The following is an 18,819-nucleotide window of genomic DNA, read 5'->3' on the forward strand; positions in this document are numbered from 1 at the left end:
TGGAGGTACCTTCAAGATGTTTAATTAAATTACAGACTCAGTGCCAGAGTTGGCTGACTTTTGGGATTCTAAGACTATGGCCAAAGAAGCCATGGCTCTGCGTCTTCTGGTGATTTCATTATTTATGGCCTTGAAATAAAAAAGATAAAGCAAGTCTAATCGTTCCCTCCTTCCAAAAGCGCAGTTTCAGGTCAGAAGAGGATTTCATTGCTCTCCTTAGCCTTCCTTCCCTCACTGAACACTGTATTTTGCAAACTGTACAAAACAAGGCCTAAAAAAGGCAAACTCCTTTGCCCCAAGGCCAAACTATAGGTGTACGTGGGGAGGGGGGTGGTGGGTGATACTATTTACTAGCGTAAGGTGGAATCAGTGCAGCCAGGAAGGAGGGAAGAGATTAAGAGTAGGGGCACAAAGTCTGCTAGACCTGGGTTTAAATCCTGGCTTCTCGTTTATTAGGGTTTGACCTTGGGCCCAGTATTTAACTCTCTGATTCCTGACTATAGGGGATGATAACATTAGTGCTATGAGAATCGAATAAGATAATATAAAAAGCAGCTAGGACAGTGCCTGGCCCAGACAAAGAGCTTACTAAATTGTAGCTATTATTATTAACAAAATGAGTGATTTAACTTGGAGGCTGCAATACTTAATAAGTGCAGATACTCAGCAGAGCCAGTTATTGACTTCAAGCAGCCTTTCTTTTTGTTTTCTTTTCTGTGACATCTTCTTCTCTTATTAATACTGGCAGCCTGACTTTCGGCTGGGTGTACCTACCTCGGGTGCCTTGTTAAGGCCAGGAGATACTCCAGACCAGCCGCAACTTCATGCTTTTATGAGTGCAAAGGAAATGGGGCCACCTGTAAGTTGGACCAAGCAAAGATCAATGAAACAAAGAGTTGTAGCTTTCAGAAGGAAAGACAATAAAATGGGAAAGGGCTGAGGCAATGGGATGTGGTGTTGAGATACTGGCACCTGGAAGTAGGGGAGAAAACCTCCAAACACATTGTGGTTCGTTAAAACACCGAGCCTCCCAAGTGCTACAGCGCTTGGCAATCCCATCCCACCAGGCAGAAGTCTCCTGGGCAACTGGGGAGGGAGGAAGCAGGGCCTAATGACTGCTACAGGAGACAGAGAGTCTGCTGGCCTGGCTTTATCAGCGTGGCTCACTGGGTGACCTTGACTGACTCGCTCCATCACCCTATCTTGAAGAATTTCTCTGAAGTTCACATAGCCCCCCGCTAACTAAAGGGGATGGATGGAGACAAATTTGTTTCAGAGCAGGGTTCATAAACCGCAGCTCCTCCAGACACACTTGCTGGTGGGTTCTAAGGATGGATTTTTAAAGACTGAATTTTAATGCCTTTAGGTAGGACTTGTACTTTCTAATGCACACAGTATCTACTATCTTGAGTCTTCTCATTTTGCCTCTTGGTTTTAATGCATCCTCTGCTCCTAATATTACAAACTAGATTAGAACTGCTTCATTTATAGCTTAATTCTATCTTGTCATCATTTATATCAAATATGCACTTCTAAGGTTCCACAAAGATGATTTTGCTGGCCTAACTGTAATTTGCTGTATGAAGACTTTTTTTTTTTCCTAGAAAATACAGTAAAAATTAAAATCTGACCTCCCCCTGGCTAATTTAAATTACCAAGCTTTAATGTTATTTGAAAACATCATTCATGACCCAGAATTCTTTAGTTTATAACCTACTTTGCTCAGAAAATTTAACCTATGCATGAGTCATTTCACTGTGAGGAGAAAACACCTCTCTAAATAACAATGAATTTAAGTCTGTTCTTTTGTCACTTCCCAGAGATCTCCTAAAGCCACTCTGGAGAAGTCAGGAGCGAGTAAGTCTCCCAACTCTCATACCCAAAACACCATCATCTCCAGCATTATCACAGTTAAGAAGGCAGATCGTCATAAATATTTACACCTAGCAGGGTCCTTTGTGCACAACTCTGAGAGACAAATGGTATTTCCAGTAATAGTTTATTGATTTCCAAATGCACAGGGGCGCTGAGTCCAAACATTCTGGGATAGCGGTAAATCTCTTTTACAAAATAATTTACAGTATGAAAATGATATACTGAAACATTAACTCAAACGTGTAATTCCCTTGAAAGATTTAGTGTTCCCTTGTTTAATGTAAAGGGTGAAAGGGGACGATGACTGAGGAGGGAATGTGACTGCACAGGACAGCAGGCAGAGGACAGCGGGCTTGCTGGCTCTCCCACCCACGCAGTGGCCTGTCACTACAGAAAGACTGGGCAGGTTTAACTCCCACTGAGGATAAATCTACTGTCCCCTCAAGGTCATATCAAGCCCAGCATGGGCTCTGTGGCATTCTTTGCACCATTATACCCACAGGGGTCTTAATTTATTTTTATTTTCCTGCTCTGACACTTGTCCTGCTGTTTCCGGTGTGTTCTTAAATTCCAAATGCTACTGTTTTATTAGGCAGGCCCCCAGAGGGCAGGGCTGCATGGGCCTTATGGCTCGTAGAACAGGCTGGAGTTCGGGTTCAGAAACACCGCCTAGTAAGGTAATATTAATGAGATCTGAAGCCTCCCCTATAGGCCTTCTTTTCTCTCAGAGCTGGGCTGAGTCCATCCATAATGAGATAGATTTGTTTTTTAAACAGAAAATTCCAGGTGTGCTAGGCACACAGTAAACATGCAACTGATTTTCTTATGGAAAAGCATGCACTGAACAGATAGATATTACATGAGCGTGAAATTTCAGGTATCGGCAAGAGAGTATTTTCTAGGTGGAGGAGAGGATTTCCAGAGCCCTGCCCTGCCATCCTACCAGTTGTGAATTCTGCAGCTGTGCCCACAGGCCTGACTGGAGTGATCAGACTCTCAGATCACCAAAATGGTCAGGTATCCAAATTTCCCATATCATTAGACATCTTGGAGTAGGTCTGGAGTGCAATTTCCTTCAGGGCTGTCACTTTGGCTCAGTGCTTTAGGAGCTGACAACCTTTGCCAAGGAGTTGCTCTTCTTGTAAGCATCTTGTAAGCAAGCTCCTAAGCTCCAATTATCTGGTGACACTTGTAATCAGGGCTGGCAGAAACCTCTGCAGTTGTATGCGAGATAATGAGGGGGCTGCTTTGAATTTCCCTTAGTTGTTAAATTACATGTGTGTATGTATGTGTGTATATACACATACACACATATCATCTCTGTGTGTGTGTACAAACACACATCAGGTATTAGTAGGAAAGTCTAGAGTCACTGGACTTTGAATGACCACATCCTCACTGGGCACAGACTGGCTAGGTTTACTAAAATATGAAGACTTCCTTTCTGCAGCAGTGTAGCAGCAGACATTTTCAGTTCAAGTTAGCAGAACACCCTTTGCTTTCCATATTTCTGAGAAGTTCTATACCTGGAAGCCTAGAAACACTTTATTTATGGGGGATGACACCAAAAAGGAAAGGCCCCCCTCACCCCAACTCTTGGGGGCAGGCTCAAGTTAGCAATGTGTACCTAATGTGTCTGCTAAAGTGGAAGAAGAAGGCTACCCCAACGCCATTTCAGAGCCTGAACTACAAGCCATGAAATGTAATTTTGAAAAAGAATCCATAAAGTGAGATGGTCAGACTGCAGTGGGGCAAACTGCAGCCTTTTTCCTCCCCGTGTTTTAGGCAAACACAGAGTTAGGAAGAGCTGGGTACAAAATCTGGCTCCAGTATCTCCTAGCTGCGTAACTCAAGGCAAGTGACTCTTGCCCTCCAAATCTGTACTATCATCTGAGAAATGGGGCCTGAGTACAGGGTCTGGCTCACAGTTGGTCCTCAATATAAGTCATTTCCCTTTTTGGGCTGTCAGAGCAAAGACTCTAAGCATTTCTTGGATGTGCCCTGGATTTAATGACATCAAATCAAAGGACAAACCCCCTCTTGGCCTCCAGATACCCAATCTTTGGGAAGCAGCCAGGGATTGCTGTGAGGATCCAATTCATTCAGAAGACATTCTTTACCTGCCTCCCTAGATGACTTCTCTCTAGGGATTTCTACAAACCCAGTCTTCAGCTAGTCAGGACACAATTTTGAGCACTCTAACTCTCACAGCCCTGGCAGGAGGGAAGCCTCGTCACACTGGGGCGTAAGGCTGAGCAACATGCTCCAACTTTAGGAGAAGCTGGTGCCACTGCAGGCAGCATCCTAGTTCTTATACTGACAAATGCTGCCAGCAGGAACTCAGGAGCCTGGGCAGAAGCTGCTGCACTGTGTTTAATGCTTCCCTGGTTAAAGTTTTATCAGGTGCTGAAGACAGCAGGAGCCCATAAAGCAAATCTGGAATCCTTTCTAAGTAAAAGCAAAAGTGCTTTCCTTGAGGATTACATATACGATAATTCATTGAGACAGGCTAGCACGTATTTTTATATTTCCGTTCATATCCATTGCATAAATGCGTGGGTTTCCCAAATACTGATTTAAAGTAATAACATATGATCAGGTACAGAGGAGCCAATGATCTATCCACTGCTAAGATAAGGCTACTACTTGGAGATTACACAATAATTATTGGGGAAAGACAACACAAGCTTCTAAATCCTAAAGTCTTATTAATCTTCTGATTTTTAAGCTCTTTTAAGAGTGGCCAGTGGTCCTTTAAGAGTAGTTTCATTGGATGTGGCTTGGGGTTGTAATTAGCAGTATGCCAAATTCTCCCATCTTTGCAAGCACAAAGGTGAAGCACCAGAAATGTCTTAGCCATTTGTTGGCCACCAGTTTGAGAGAAAAGTACTTAAAAAAAAAATCAGCCCACACTTCCCTCAGTCCCAACATCCTGACATGTTAGTGAGCTAGTGTAATCCTAACCCAGAAGCATACATGCCTCAAAGAAATAATCATTTCATAGCATGCACAAGATTGAACAATGATATAAATAGGATTCATTCAGTTAAGTATTGTTTTTGCCTCAAAACCATCCTGCACACACACATCAGCTGGCCCTAAAGCTTTGTGATAGGTACACAGTCACAGGCGGGCGGGCGGGCGGGCGGGCAGGCAGAGAGGGATTCCCCCAGTGCAGACTCCCTTGGTTCTGCCTCAGAGGCACTGAAGTCTAGGCCCTGAGTCAGCAGAAACCCCAAGGCTGCTTGGATATATTTCCAATTGTACTTCTCAGAAGTGAACACCAAAATACCACTAAAGGCAGGGGAAAGGGAACACATACTCTAATTGCAAATAAAAATTCTCTGTGAAATCTCCCATTTTATCTTCACTGTTTATGTGTATGAACATTCTATTTCATAATGTAACTGCTCATTTTATCCAAAAATAACGTCATTCTCTGACTCCAAACCATTTGTTGAGTAGAACTGATGTTTCAGGGGATGCATGTTTTTTGGCTTGCAGTTTTGTGTTCCCTGGTACATCACAGCTTGCTTGAGAGTAAAAAATGTGGTTGTAAGGAAGTATGATTTGGGAGGGCAGAAAGGCCAGAGTCCAACCACGGTGTGTCTCTGCTCATGCTACTTAAGAGGCAAGAGCTAGGGTGTGGGAGATGACCTGGAGGTCTGTGGGGAGGGGTGCTAGGGGAAGGGGGTCCTGGCTGGAGTAAAAGGAAGATGTACCTGCTGGGAGGCGGAGCTTGGTTGGCACACCACAGAGGGCCAAGAATTCCCCCAAGGCATTTCAGCCAAGTTAGGCTAAGCTAGAGGAGTGGGAGCAAAAACCTACACTGAAATCTCCCATTGGGTAATACACATTCTAGCCTTTCATGTTGTGACAAGACCCATAAAGCCTAGGAATCAACACAAATTAAGTCAGGTTCCATCAGATCCTTTAGTGATTACTTTGGAAATTCAGGCAATTTGAGTTCAGAAATACTGATTTCAACTTTTAATCAGTTCTCTTTGGTTCCCCAACACCCCCCAACTCCCCGGCTTTTTTAAACAGTCATTTCCTTTCTACCTCTTCAATTTTTTTTTTCATTTCCACAGCACTGAATTATGAATCTGAAGTCCTGGATAACCTCATGTACTAAAAATACCTCTATATATTTCTAACTTTTAACTCTTTCTCTGTTTTCAAGCCATCCATCTTAATTCATGAAACCACATTTTCACAGATGTGTAATTGGACTTTTAGAGACTACCTACATGGGCTGATTTGGTCCTACTTTGCCCTCATTTATTTCATGCTTCAATATGAATAAAGTGGGGTTTACTAGCAGATAGAGAAATAAATTCTGACCACCCTTCAAGATTATTCCAGATCCTTCCTAATGAAGTGATACTGTTTGGGTACACCATATTACAGGGGCTGCCTTTCCTGAGTAAGTTCAAAGCAGCCATTGAGGGATTACCTGAAAGACCCTTTAATTGATCCTGGTTGATCAAAGGGGCACTTTTCCTTGACCTACCACGACAAGAGAATGAGAAGCACAGTCAGTAACAGTTAAAACTGGTCTTCCCTTGGAGAGACAGTGCCTGCTGTGGATCTGGGGACGTATCTGGTGGAGTACGTTTGTTGCTGGGCAGCTTTCACAGGAATCAGGAATCAGAAGCCGTTACATACACGCTGTCACATACATACACGGGGAAGGGATGATTTTCCACTGGGGATGGCAGGCCTTCATGTGTCCTCTTCTTCACTGGCACCACTACAAAGGAAAGGAGAACCAGGTAAGTTGAGACATCACGAGAAGGGAGGCTGCCTAGTCTCCTGACTGAAGGCACAGGCTCTGTTGCCAGACTTACCTGGATTCCAGCCCTGACCCTTCCACTGCTGGGCACTGTGGCCAGAGGCAAGTTACTTAACCTCTCTACATTCTGATTTCTCTGACTGCAGAGATAATGATGATAATAAAACCTACTTTCTTGGGTTATTGGAGGAATAAATAGGATAATGTATATAAAATGCACAGTATGTGAATAGCTATTTAAAGGAGCAGGTGAGGGTCATGATGTTTTTTAGCTTGAAAAAATAAATTGCTGGTAAAAATAAAAAGTTTGACTTCCACTAAACCTTAAAGTCACCTATTGTTAGAAGAGAAAAACAAAAAGAAGCTATCATTCTGCATACCCAATGGCACTTCTCACTAGGAATAAAACCAAGGTTTCAATTCACGCCACAGGGACTGCCGCTGGGTTCACGTCACCTCTTCGGAGAAGGCACTCTAAGTCTGATCCCTGCTTGTTCTCTGTCTCCATCTATTTCTCTCATAGTCCTTATCATACCCAGTGAATCATTAGTTTGCTATTTACTCTCCCTTCCACGCCCCACCAGAGCATAAAAGAGTAGCAATCCTGTCTATTTTATTAACTACTGTTTATCTAGCACTAATATGGTGCTGGGAATATACAGAAGTGTTCAGTAAATAGTTGTTTTAAAAAAAGGAGTGAGGAATAAAAACAAAGGGGGAAGGATTTAAAAGGAATAGTCAGTCGTTACTGCCCTGACCAGGGTATCCTAGACGTCAGTGATACTTCAGTGGTGAAAAAAATGAGCTGTGAGTCCCAGAGTCATGGCTCCAACCTCAGCTGCTTAGGATTAGAGCCTCCCTAGCTTGGTTCTAAGAGAGAACATTGTCAATATAGGAACTAGGGCAAGAAAAAGGTAGGGCCAGACAGACTCAGAAGGACATCCAGAAGGACAAAAGTAGCAAACTTGCCAGGTTTCTCCTTCTCTACCACTTCTAGAGGCTACTGTCCTTGGAACAATAAGAAGACCCAACTTGCCTGCGTGCTTACCCTGTGCCGGGGCACTGGGCTGAGCGCGCCCCATCCACTCCTTCTAATACTCCTCACAGAAAGCCTAGCACGTGGAGACTATTACGATTTCTATTATCCCCATTTGGTAGATGGAAAAAGTGAAGCTCTGAGAGATGTAAAATCCTCAGTCACATAGTGAGCTCTGTTTCCTTAAAACTTAAGGATCAGTTTAGTGTGGACAAAGCTGGGGTGTGTGGAAGGGAGGGAGGGACGCTCTCCCTCCTCTGGTAGAGACAGGAGCTAGGGAAGAGGAAAGTAGCTCCCAGCTATGACCTAGAAACTTTTTATCTCATGAGGGATTATCTGTGTATGTAAAGTCTCTGCCTTTTCACATCCATTTGGGAAAGACTTTAAGGGCAAATATTCTAGGAAACAAACATGGACTAATTCTGCTAAGGGTGGAAACATTTCGAAACACAGAGCCTGAAATTTAGGTAAGTGTACTCTAAGAGCCAAAAGAACCAACTCAGAAACCTTCACTCTCCAAACTCTGCCCTTTTCCATTCCATTTTCCTGCCTATTGTCTAATCATGGGATGAAGGGTGAGTATTAGGAAGGGCTGGACAGTGGACCTTCATTAAGGAACACTGTTTGGTGGCATCTGTCCCAAAGGGAACAAAGAGTCTTTCATGAAAGTGTCTCACCAGAATCAAGGCACAGCTGGAACTGGCGCCACAGTCTCCCCTTTGGTATTACATCCAAAGCAAGCTCAGTGTTCTTTGTCAATTTTCCCTCAAATATGAGAGGTCTAGCATAGGCATGTGCCCTCTCCTTAAACTGCGGTTCACTCTTTAGCATTCTTAACTTGACGTGAACAGTTAAAGGGTTCATGGACCTACTGAAACTGTATACAAAAGTTCTGTCTGTGCTGCCTTCGTCTGAGAGAGGCCATAATTTTCATCATATTCACAAAGAGGTTAACAACCCCTCAAAATTGAGTATAATGAAATTATAGATAAACTAAATTCTTTTTGAGTTGCCAGGTCCCTTACTATAAGACTTGTAGAGTTGACTTGGGGAAGAGATCAGAAGCCCTGCCTGATGAAATCTTTTCTCATTACCCTAAAAGAGATCTGTTCTTGGGCTGAACAATATAGCTCCCCTCATAGTTTAAAAGCATGAGACCTTGGGATCCTGGCATATCACTGGTTAATCTGACCATCTACTCTGTCAGGCATGAAAGTAAGCACAACAATGAGTAAGATGAAATCACACAAGCTGTCCTCCTGGACTTTACAGCCTAGTAGGTGAGGGATGGGGGAGAAGGGGAGATGGAAAATTATTTCTGTCCAGAATAGCAGCTTCAAATAAAACATTCATTTTCATAATTAATAACCTGTTTTTCACAATGAAGAAGAAAAACGAGTAACTGAATCTGTAACATAGAGCTTTGTTCACCTTGTGTGTGGTCTCTCCTGGAGGTCACACAGTCTAATTAGTGTGAGATAGCATCTCCTGAATGCTCTTTCTTGACTCTGTATATAAGCTGGTCTGTGTAAATAAGATTTTATCTTAACTAGTCAATAGGAGTCTTTACTTTCTCTAAGAGAAGAAACACAGCCTTCTAACTCAGCCACTTACCATCCTCTGAAACATCAACCATTCACGCTCAGATTTATAATTGGAGTTATAATTATAAGGTATTGAAATTTTAAAAGTGTCTGTTTTGTTACTGCTGTTTTGAGAATAAACTAAGGGTATCAGATAGACAGCCAATTCTCTAGTGGGTATTTACCATGACAGAAGCAGCATTATATAATGGCTTTGAAGTCACCAAAGTAAACTAGGTTCAAATCCCTGCTCTGGCACTAATGAGCTGTGGGACCTTAGGTGAGTAGCTCAACCTCTCTGAGTCTCAGTTTCCTCACAGTAACACTGTATATCTTACAACGTTATAATGAAAGTTTTATGTATTTTATGCAATATAAATGCCTAAAAATGTTGGCTCCCTTCTTCAACCTGATTTCCTTCTTTTCCAGAATCTACACTTGCCTCCTCCTAACTTTCCTTCAATGTTGCTCTTCTGGCATCTGAAATGTTATGCTCCAGAGCAAGTGAGCTCCTGTCCCAAAATGTCCTTAAATTTCTGGAGCACAACAGTGCCCTTCTTTGCTTGCTTGGAGAGTTGTTTTTTTTCCTAATGACAACTTCAGACTTAATGACATACAGATACTGAATAGAAAGAAAGGCTGAGTTCCATGATTCTGACCCTCCTACTTGACAAGTCTCTAGAAAAGGCAGTTCCTGCCGACACTGGTGAGGACAGATACTGAGTGAAGCCCAGCTAACTGGCCTCAGTCACAGGCTGATCTAGTTTGAAAGTGCTCTTTTGTCTAAAAGCAGTGCTTTTAAAACTGGGGTACACGTAGCTTTGTGGTACCTAACGGCTGTCCAGGAGGTATTTGGTCATCGTTGATTCAAAGGAAATAAATGTTCAGATCCTTACCTTCTATATATACTCTTTCCTAAAACTGACCTTTCCTAGAACGTGTCTGTGATCTACAGGTTCTCTCCTCAGCCACTCTCACTTTTACAATCACCTTACTCCCGCTTCAGAAGAGAAATACATACCCCTCATCCTCCTGAACCTCACCATGGGACAATTTTAGAACTCCTTACTTCTGAGAGGAGTCCTAAGAGAGCAGGGTAAGAAAGAGTAAAGGATATAATCCCTTATTTCATGCAGGTAATAAACTCTTGGCAAAGTTGTGTGCCCTTATCTGTCTCTCCACAGATCTAAGAATTTACATTCAGAAGTGAGGTGGTTGTCACGAAGTGTATACTAATATATTTAATTGAAAATATGTAATCAGATGTGGATCTGACAGGCAGCAAGACTGATCTGGCTGGATGGTTTGACCATATAAACCACCTTTGCCAACAAAATTATATAGTAAATCTTGCCTGCAAATTTAATAAGCTAAATCTGTAGTGCCAAAATTTTGACAGAAATGTATATAAAGCTCATATTGTATAGTATGTCAGAAATCAAACCCTTTCCAACTATCTAAACTTGATATATGATTTCAGGAGTTAACTTAAAAATGGGCAAGGAGGCATATAATCTTTTCTAAATTATTTTAGGGGGTGTAAGAACAAAAAGTTCAGCTAAAGGAACTGAGAGTCCCTAAACTGTGATGGGAGAGTGGTGTGACATTTAACAGTTCCCTGGGTGGGGACAGGGGTCTAGGTGACAGAACGGGACTGGGAGCCCAGCCAGCAGACTGCTGTGACCCCTCTGTCAGGTGGGCACATGGCCTCAGGAACATCCTTTTTGTCTAGTGGTGCCTGTGAAACTGAACAGCTGTTCAAGGCATGCCTCAAGGCCCATCATATTCAGCCCCTAAACACCTGCTGATAAAATTATTATGATCAAGGAGCATTTCACTGCCTGACAAGTTTTAGACAGTCCACATGGATTGGCAGCTCAGTTTTTCAGCTTCTGTCCCCAGAGATGGAGGCTTATGAGAGGAAGTTAAATGAGGTGGTAGGTCCTCTGCTCTTCCAAGTTAAATAGTTTATTTTCCTGAGAATATAATACAACTTAATTTGATTTGGCATTACTCCTACTGCTGAAACCTTGGCTATTTATTAATTATTGCTATAAAAGGATTATTCACTCAAGAGGATGGAGAAATTAAGAAGTATCAACATGGGAGGAAGCCTAGATTCAGCTGAGATTCAAAAAGATAGATGGAGTAGTCTCCAAAAGTGAAGCCGTGCAAGTATTGTATAAAGAACTAATTGGAAAGTCTCCATTCACCATCGGAGCTGTGGCTGCCCAGCTTCAGTAAGGGTATGTGATCAGCCCAGCTTGGGGGATGGGCCAAATACCGAAACACTCCTCCACTCGACAGGGCAGAACTGCCACTTCTGTCTCCCACGTCACCTGTCCCAGCAGCCTCGGCTGAAAGTGAGGGGTTACTGGGCTGTAAGGAATCCAAACTTACATATTTAGCTGCTACCTGTGGAGCTAATATAAATTAGTTTTAATAGATTTAAGTATAAATTTAAAAGAGATACAGATACAAAATAAGGTTAAATGTCTTCAGTTTATCGTGGGTTAACTGAGAAAAACATGAGAGGACTTCTGAGTTCTAGTCCTAGCTTTGCTGTGTGACTCTGAGACCCAGTTTCCTCAATTGGGAAATTAGGATGCTTTGCATTGTAAGTGAAATTTAAGGAAATACAAAAGCTAAGCTCCTTTCTGACTCACACATTTGCTGAGCTAGTGAATTAGCTCTAGTTTATACCGTTTTCTCTCTCTTGCTTCCTGTGTGCCTCTCCTTCCCCATTCCTCTCCAACTCAATCTGAAGGCTGACCTCAACATTCCAAGTTCTCTGACCTCTTCTTCTGGCAGGGCCCACACGCCAGGTTGATGAATCGTACTGTTTGACTAGTACCTAGTATGGACCCTCATACAGTAAACTCTGGTATGGCCAAGAGCCCCAAGATTCCTCAATTCATCATGGTTCTCGAAGTCTAAGGTGGCACCAGCCTTGCTGCATCTTCCTTTGCAAATCACGGGAAACTGGGAGAAGGGCTCTCCTCCCCATAGCTCACATTATACTTCTTCCCATGGACTGTCTCCCGTTCAGCAAGTCAGATGGCTGACTTAATGTTCCATGCACTGTGTTAAGCAATTTAAATGCACAATCTCACTAAACCCTAAAGTAGCTTTAGGATAGCAATTACTACCTCCATCCTACAGATGAGAACATTGAGGCCAAGGGAAACTACATGACTTGCTGAAGGTACACAGCTTATAAATGGTAAATCTAAATTATACAGACTCCAGAACCCTCAGATATGAAACTTGTCTAAGAGGAGAGATGTAAACTTGATCTTGACTCCTGGTTACCCACATGATAAGTGACAGCCATTTAAGATCTCTGAGGCTCAATTTTTTATCTGCAAAATAGGTAAATAATACCTACCTCCAAGGTAGGTTGTTGTAATGAGTTGGAAGGTACAGGGAAGTTCTTTAAGATGAAAAAGTGCCAGATAAATGGAGAAGCAGAAGGAAACAGACACTGGGTTTAGCTGCCTCTGCCGCTGTTAGACCTACGTAGGCACCTCTGAGAGAGGCCTGGGTGTCCAGCGTGGCTGCAGGTCCACACTGACCACAGGCCTAAGTTTGATCTCCATGCACCTTGCAACCTGTTTACCGTCTGCATAGGTGGCCTCCCTCCCTGCACTCCACAGGGGCGGTGTGGGTAGCGGCCTGTTTCTGTGGAGGATGGAAAGGTGCCAGCAGGCCTGTTCAGGCAGTGCCCTTCTACAGGGAGACACTTGAACAGAAGTTAACGGGAAGCTTGTTAGCCTGCCAGTGTCCCATCTGCTCTCAGCGCTCTCTTCTTTAGGACTGAATCTTCTGCTACTGCTGCTGCTGGATTTACAATGGAATCATTTTCAGCCTTCTTTTTTTAATTCAGAAAGTAACTTTTTCTTTTTTGCTGATCTGTATTTTCTGTAAGAAACAAGTATCGCTTCTATAAAAAGAAAAAACCCCACAGTGTTAACCACTGGTGATAATCACCATTAACACACTGAAATATATTCAACTACATCCCTCCTATGCAGAAGTAAAAATATATACTTCACAACCTCTTTCATAATCCACTTTTCTCATTCAACAGCAATCATGAATACATTCCCTTATCAAGAAATGTATTTCTATAAGACTATGATTCATGGTTAAATTGTATGGATTTATCATACTTAACACTGGACACAAATTATTTCTGTTTTCACTATTACTTATAACTCTGTGACACATATCCATGTGGATGAATCTGCAGGGTCATTCTTAATTATTTCTGAATAGAAAATTCCCAGAAGGGAAATCTCTGGGTCAAAGGGCAATTTTTAAAAAATCTTATTTTTTAGAACAGGTTTAGATTTATAGAAAAATTACAAAGATTAAGTACAGAGGGTTCTAGTATCTAGTTTGCTCTGTTATAACATCTTACATTAGTATAGTACATTTATTGCAATAAATCAATACTGGTACAATAATATTAACTGAAGTCTGCATTCTATGATTCTTTAGCTTTTCCCCTGATGTCCTTTTCTGCTCCAGATTTCACCCAACACACCACGTTACGTTTAGTCATTATGTCTCCTTAGTCTCCTCTTGGCTGTGGCAGCTTCTCAGACTTTGTTTTTGATGACCTCGACAGTTTTGAGGAGTACTGGTCAGGTATTTTGTGGAATGTCACTCACCTGGAAGTTGTCTAGTGTTTTTCACAATTTGGGCATGGTTACAGGCCTTGAAAAGGAAAACTACAGAACCCAAGCGCTGTGCTCATCGCACCCCATCAAGGGCACACACCGTTGATATGACTTGGATTGTGGATGCCGACCTCGACCACCTGGCTGAGGTTATGTTTGTGAAGGTTCTTCCACTGTAAAGTTACTCTTTTTCCTCCTTCACATACTGTATCTTCGGAAGGAAGTCACGATGGGCAACCACACCTAAGGGGTGAGGAGTCGTGTTCCCCATCCTTGAAGGTGGAGTATCTACATAAATTATTTGAAATTCTTCTCAACAAGAGATTTGTCTTTTCTCTTTCATTCATTCATTTATTTAATCATTTATTTATATCATATGGACTCATGGATGTTTATTTTTACACTTTGGGTTATAATCCCATACTGCTTTATTTATTTTGTTGCTCAAATTGTTCAGCTTTGGCCTTTGGGAGCCCTTTAAGTCAGGGCCTGCTGCCCCGACACACCCCATCAATGTAAGGTTTGTTTTGAGGTTTTGGGGGAGCACCTCCTTACTTTCTGGCACTACAAAATGCTCTAGGCTCATCTTGTATATTTCCTGCCCTAATCCTAGAATCAGATATTTCTCCAACAAGCAAAGGATATATATTTTTAAAAGTATTTTATATATTATTGTTAAACTGCCTTCCAGAAATCACCTTGTACTGATTTACAATCGTTACTCAAATAGGTGAGAATGCCCATTTTTCCCACACCCTTGGCCAATACAAGGCAGTTTCAAAGTGTCTGTGGGTATAAGATTGTGTGTGTGTGTGACTGTGTTTTTTTCCTCAATGAAATAACTTCTATGACATTACTCGGTTTACTGCTGAACTTCAAGAGGAAAATGCCATGGGAGCTGTAAGCTTTCCCTTTTCTCTGCCTTTCTGCTGGCCTTCCGCAACCTCCCTCCCCTCCCCTAGTGCTGCTGGCTTTCACAGAACTGACGACCTCCTGTGGTGAGGGCTGAACCAGAACCTTTCCCAAACTCTGTTAGGGCTCAGGCAACTCCAGGGGGTTGGGAGGTTAGATGCAGAAAATAGCCCAAGGGTTTACCTTCCCTGCTTCCTGCACCTTCAGGAAATCCACCCGACCCAGTTTCCTCATCTTTTCTTGGCAAGTGAATAATGGAAACCAAATCTCTCTCAAGCAGTTTCCTTCCACAGAAATCTTTAACATAAGATTTAATAAAATGCTGGACTTCAAATTTCCTGTTGCCTCAGCTGCTGTACCTTACCAAAGGGAGAGGAGAAAGGATCAATAAATAAATACACTCTTGACACTAATCTCTAATCTCTGTATAAATAGGAGGCTTTTTTTTAAGTATCCCATATTAGTTCTCAGTAGTTCTGAGTTCCACCATGACCTTAAATTGAGGTCTGGAAGTTGCAGACAGTCGGAAACTGGAAGCACACCAACTCTCAAAACCTACTTCTCGTATCACAGACGGTTATGAATGTGGATTTAAGAGTTAGAAAAACCTAGGTTTGAGTCACAGCCTTGCCACTTACTAGCTGTGGGATTTTGAATTCAGTGTTCTGACCTAGAAATGGAGGACAACTTAGTACCTACCTGGAAGAGTTGTTGGGAGGATTAAATGAGGATCAATATATAGAGAAAGTGCCGAATATATAGAGAAAGAGCTTGGCATGGTACCTGGCACCCAGAAAATGCTCAACACCTTTTATAGTTATAGATGAAGAAATCAAGGCTAAGAGAAGCTAAGTTGATGTTGATGGCAGTGAGATTAACTGAAACTCAGAGTTTCTGGTTCCTGAATACACCATCATACCTGCAAGCCCCATTTTCTCTCGGAATGCCATTTATTAACAAAAGAGAAGAGCTAACACTGTTGGCACACATGCACCGTAGGCATCTTTCTGTCATTTGAACGGGTTCAAGATTGCTTCTCAAGCCTGTCCTCTTGGTGTTTGATAATAGGCCGTTGGCTAATAACAGTAAGTCAACAGCTGTAATTTACTGAGTGCTTTACACGTGCCAACCACTGTGTGCAAAACCCTAGAAGCACCATCCCCAATCCAGCTGGGTCCACCGCAAGTTCTACCCACTCCCACCGCACTTCCACCCCACGTCTGGCTGTTCCTCTTCACTGCCACCGCCATCTCTTGCTTGAACTGCTGCAGTTGCCTTTTGACTGGTTTTCCTACTTCTATACTTAACTTCACTACTGTGTAGGTTTGCATTCGGAGTAATATTTTTAAAATGTGCAACAGATTATGCCACTGCCCTGCTTAAAAATCCTTCAATGGCTTTCTAGAGCCTTAGAATAAGGCCAATGGCCCAGAAATCCCTACATGGTTTGGCCCCTGCCTCCGTCTCTACCCCATTTCATGCCACTTGCCAGCCACACTGGCTTTCTCTCTGCCCCTCAAGTAAGCAGAATTTATTCCTGCCTTAAGGCTTTCGCATTTGCTGTTACACCTAAACAGCTCTCCCTCTCATGGCTTGGGATGACTGGCTCCTAACATTTAGGTCTCAGCTCCAATGTTACCTTCTCTGAGGCTTTCCCTGATCAAGCAACCTAGAGTAGCCACCTCACTCCTGTACTATTACATTAGGCTGTGTATGGTCTTCACAGCACTGATCACTGCCTAAAATTGTTTTGAGATGTAAGGGTACTTAACTATTTAGTTCCCTGCTGTATCATCAGTACCTGATAATGTGCCTGGCACCAGTGAATCCTCAACACTATTCTTCCAAATGAATGAACAGGTGAGTGATCAAAACAACCCCATAAAGAATTATTGCTCTAGAAACATCCCAAGTCTTCCCAGGCAAACTGTGGGCAACTTGCTGGTCTTAGAGATACTGCAGAATCTCATGGATAGCTTACTCTACAGGTGAGCCCAGGCTCCATTTCTTTCCTAATTGTCACTTCCATCACCACGCACATATAACCACTTGGGGCACCTGGTACGGATTAAAATGCTGTATCATAAATGATTACTCTTACAAATGACTAAGCCTTTTTGCTAAAGTAAGACTGTGTCTGATGGACAAGTGTCACTGAGGACAAAGCAGAAGCAAGTTCATGTTCAGCCCTCCCCAAGCAAGGAAACTTGAAGAACCAATTCACCTCCAAGAGGAAATGTTCTCATCTTCCTTATAAAACAGCTGCACGTTGGCAACTTCCAGCCCCCTACAATCCAGCTGTGAGCTGTACTCAGGGTAGGCCTGGATTCCAAGACTCCAACCTTCCCCCCTCACCCTAGTGGTCGACGGAGGGAGAGAGTCATCCAGGCCAGGAAGGAATAAAGGATTGCTGACTCGCTGCTCCTCTCCTTCCCACAGATGAAATGTCAGCGGACGTGTGGCTCCAGATATGGGAGCGGGCGTGGTTACTGTGGTCATGCCAGAGTAGAAAAGCACACAACTACGAATCAGGGACACGGCTTTAAACCTCATTCCAGCATACATCAGCAGCAGGACCTTGGGTGAAAGTCCTCTTTCAACTGAAGCTTCCACATCTGTAAGATGAGGATAATGCTATCTGTAAGTACTCACCAAACGGATACTACTATTACTTGCCTGGCACGGAACTAATCACTTCACTGACATTTTCACATTCAGTTTTCATAATAATAACCCTGTGTGATAGCATTTCCACTCCATTTTACAGATGAGAAGAGTGAGAAGCAGAGAAATGACGCGCATCCCAAGTCCCACAGCCGGCAGAGCTGGAACGACAAGCAGGGCCTGGCCCCTGTTTGTAACCATGGACGGGGGACTCAGTGCTGAGTGAGGGCAGCATGGCTGCATTTATCCAGGAGGTTACTGGTAATGCCTCACTTCCAGTAGCATAGGTGGTAACCTCTGCTCATCACTAAAGATTTTTCCAAGGTCTCGACAGACTCAAACTCTAAACCAATTACTAGAAAACTACCTTCCTGCTACAGGATATCACAATATCTCTTTTAAAAAGTTGTAGTCAGGTGTTTCCAGTTTTTTCAACTACAGCCAGTCTGCGACTTCCCTCTAGCAACCTGGCTGCAAGTTAGCCATTCCCCTCAGACTCGCGCCTTGGCTCTGTGAGCTCCAGCAAACAGTCATGTGAAAGGGCCTGCCACCAAGACACCATTCCCTGGACTCAGGACAGAGTCTCTCTGGGTCGGACATTGGTTTCAATTTCAGTCCCATCTGTCCTGAGGAGAAAGGCACCCAGGTCTCACTGTTTTAATGAACTTGCACAAAAAATATCTTTCAAGCTCTCAGCTGATTTTTCACTCCACCCCACTAGAGAAGACAACTGGAGTTAAGTTGAGCTAATGTCTCCCTGTCTGCCTTCAGGGAACCAGGGATGAAGGTGGTCTGGCTAGATGCCTGCTCTGCCCTTGCAGTCTCCACGCGTTCAGGGACTCAGTGAGCCACGGTACAGCTGTGTAAATGTCAGTCGTTGCCACTTGAACTCCTGGCAGGCTGAATCCGTTCCTCGTTCACTGTTTTATCCCCAGTGTTTAACAACATGCCTGGCACTTTGGACGCAACTGGTGGCTGGCATACAGTATCTCTCACAGTTCACCCTGGCCGAGGAGAAGGGATTTAGCTAGTGAAGTGAGAAGGGGGAAGGCTAACCTTCAAGGCAGGTCCAGCAGGAAAGCCGACCTCTCTCCTAGGAGCACTAGGAGAATGTCTAAAGGAGGTAGTATAGGATGTTAGGATCGCCCACTTTGGAGTAGGACCAGAATTCCCAGCCAAGCCCTTCTGAGCCTGTGACTTTGGCGAAGCTATTTAACCTCTCCTAGTCTCAGTCTCCCTATCTGTTAAACAGGGAGTCGTTCATTCATC

The 18,819-nt window shown here is 43.2% G+C and overlaps 1 protein-coding gene across 6 annotated transcripts in view; it reads right to left on the reverse strand.

Moving 5' to 3' along the window:
* The window catches only part of LOC123619588 (tripartite motif-containing protein 44), a 192,524-nt gene that overhangs the window by 101,448 nt on the left and 72,257 nt on the right, over positions 1-18,819 (reverse strand). For 5 of the 6 annotated variants that reach the window (XR_012509624.1, XR_012509623.1, XR_012509622.1 and 2 more), the window contains exons 5-6: positions 6,562-6,628; positions 775-857 (exon numbers count right to left, since the gene is read on the reverse strand). Coding sequence is in view for 1 of the 6 variants with exons in the window: in XM_010964671.3 (XP_010962973.1) it covers positions 6,601-6,628 (28 nt within the window). In the remaining 5 variants the exon portion in view is untranslated. Of the gene's footprint in view, positions 1-774; positions 858-1,980; positions 6,629-18,819 lie in introns of those variants that run through there. The other variant, XM_010964671.3, reaches the window with a different exon arrangement.

Source organism: Camelus bactrianus, chromosome 10 (genome assembly GCF_048773025.1).
Source record: "Camelus bactrianus isolate YW-2024 breed Bactrian camel chromosome 10, ASM4877302v1, whole genome shotgun sequence".
NCBI classification, from domain to species: Eukaryota; Metazoa; Chordata; class Mammalia; order Artiodactyla; family Camelidae; genus Camelus; species Camelus bactrianus.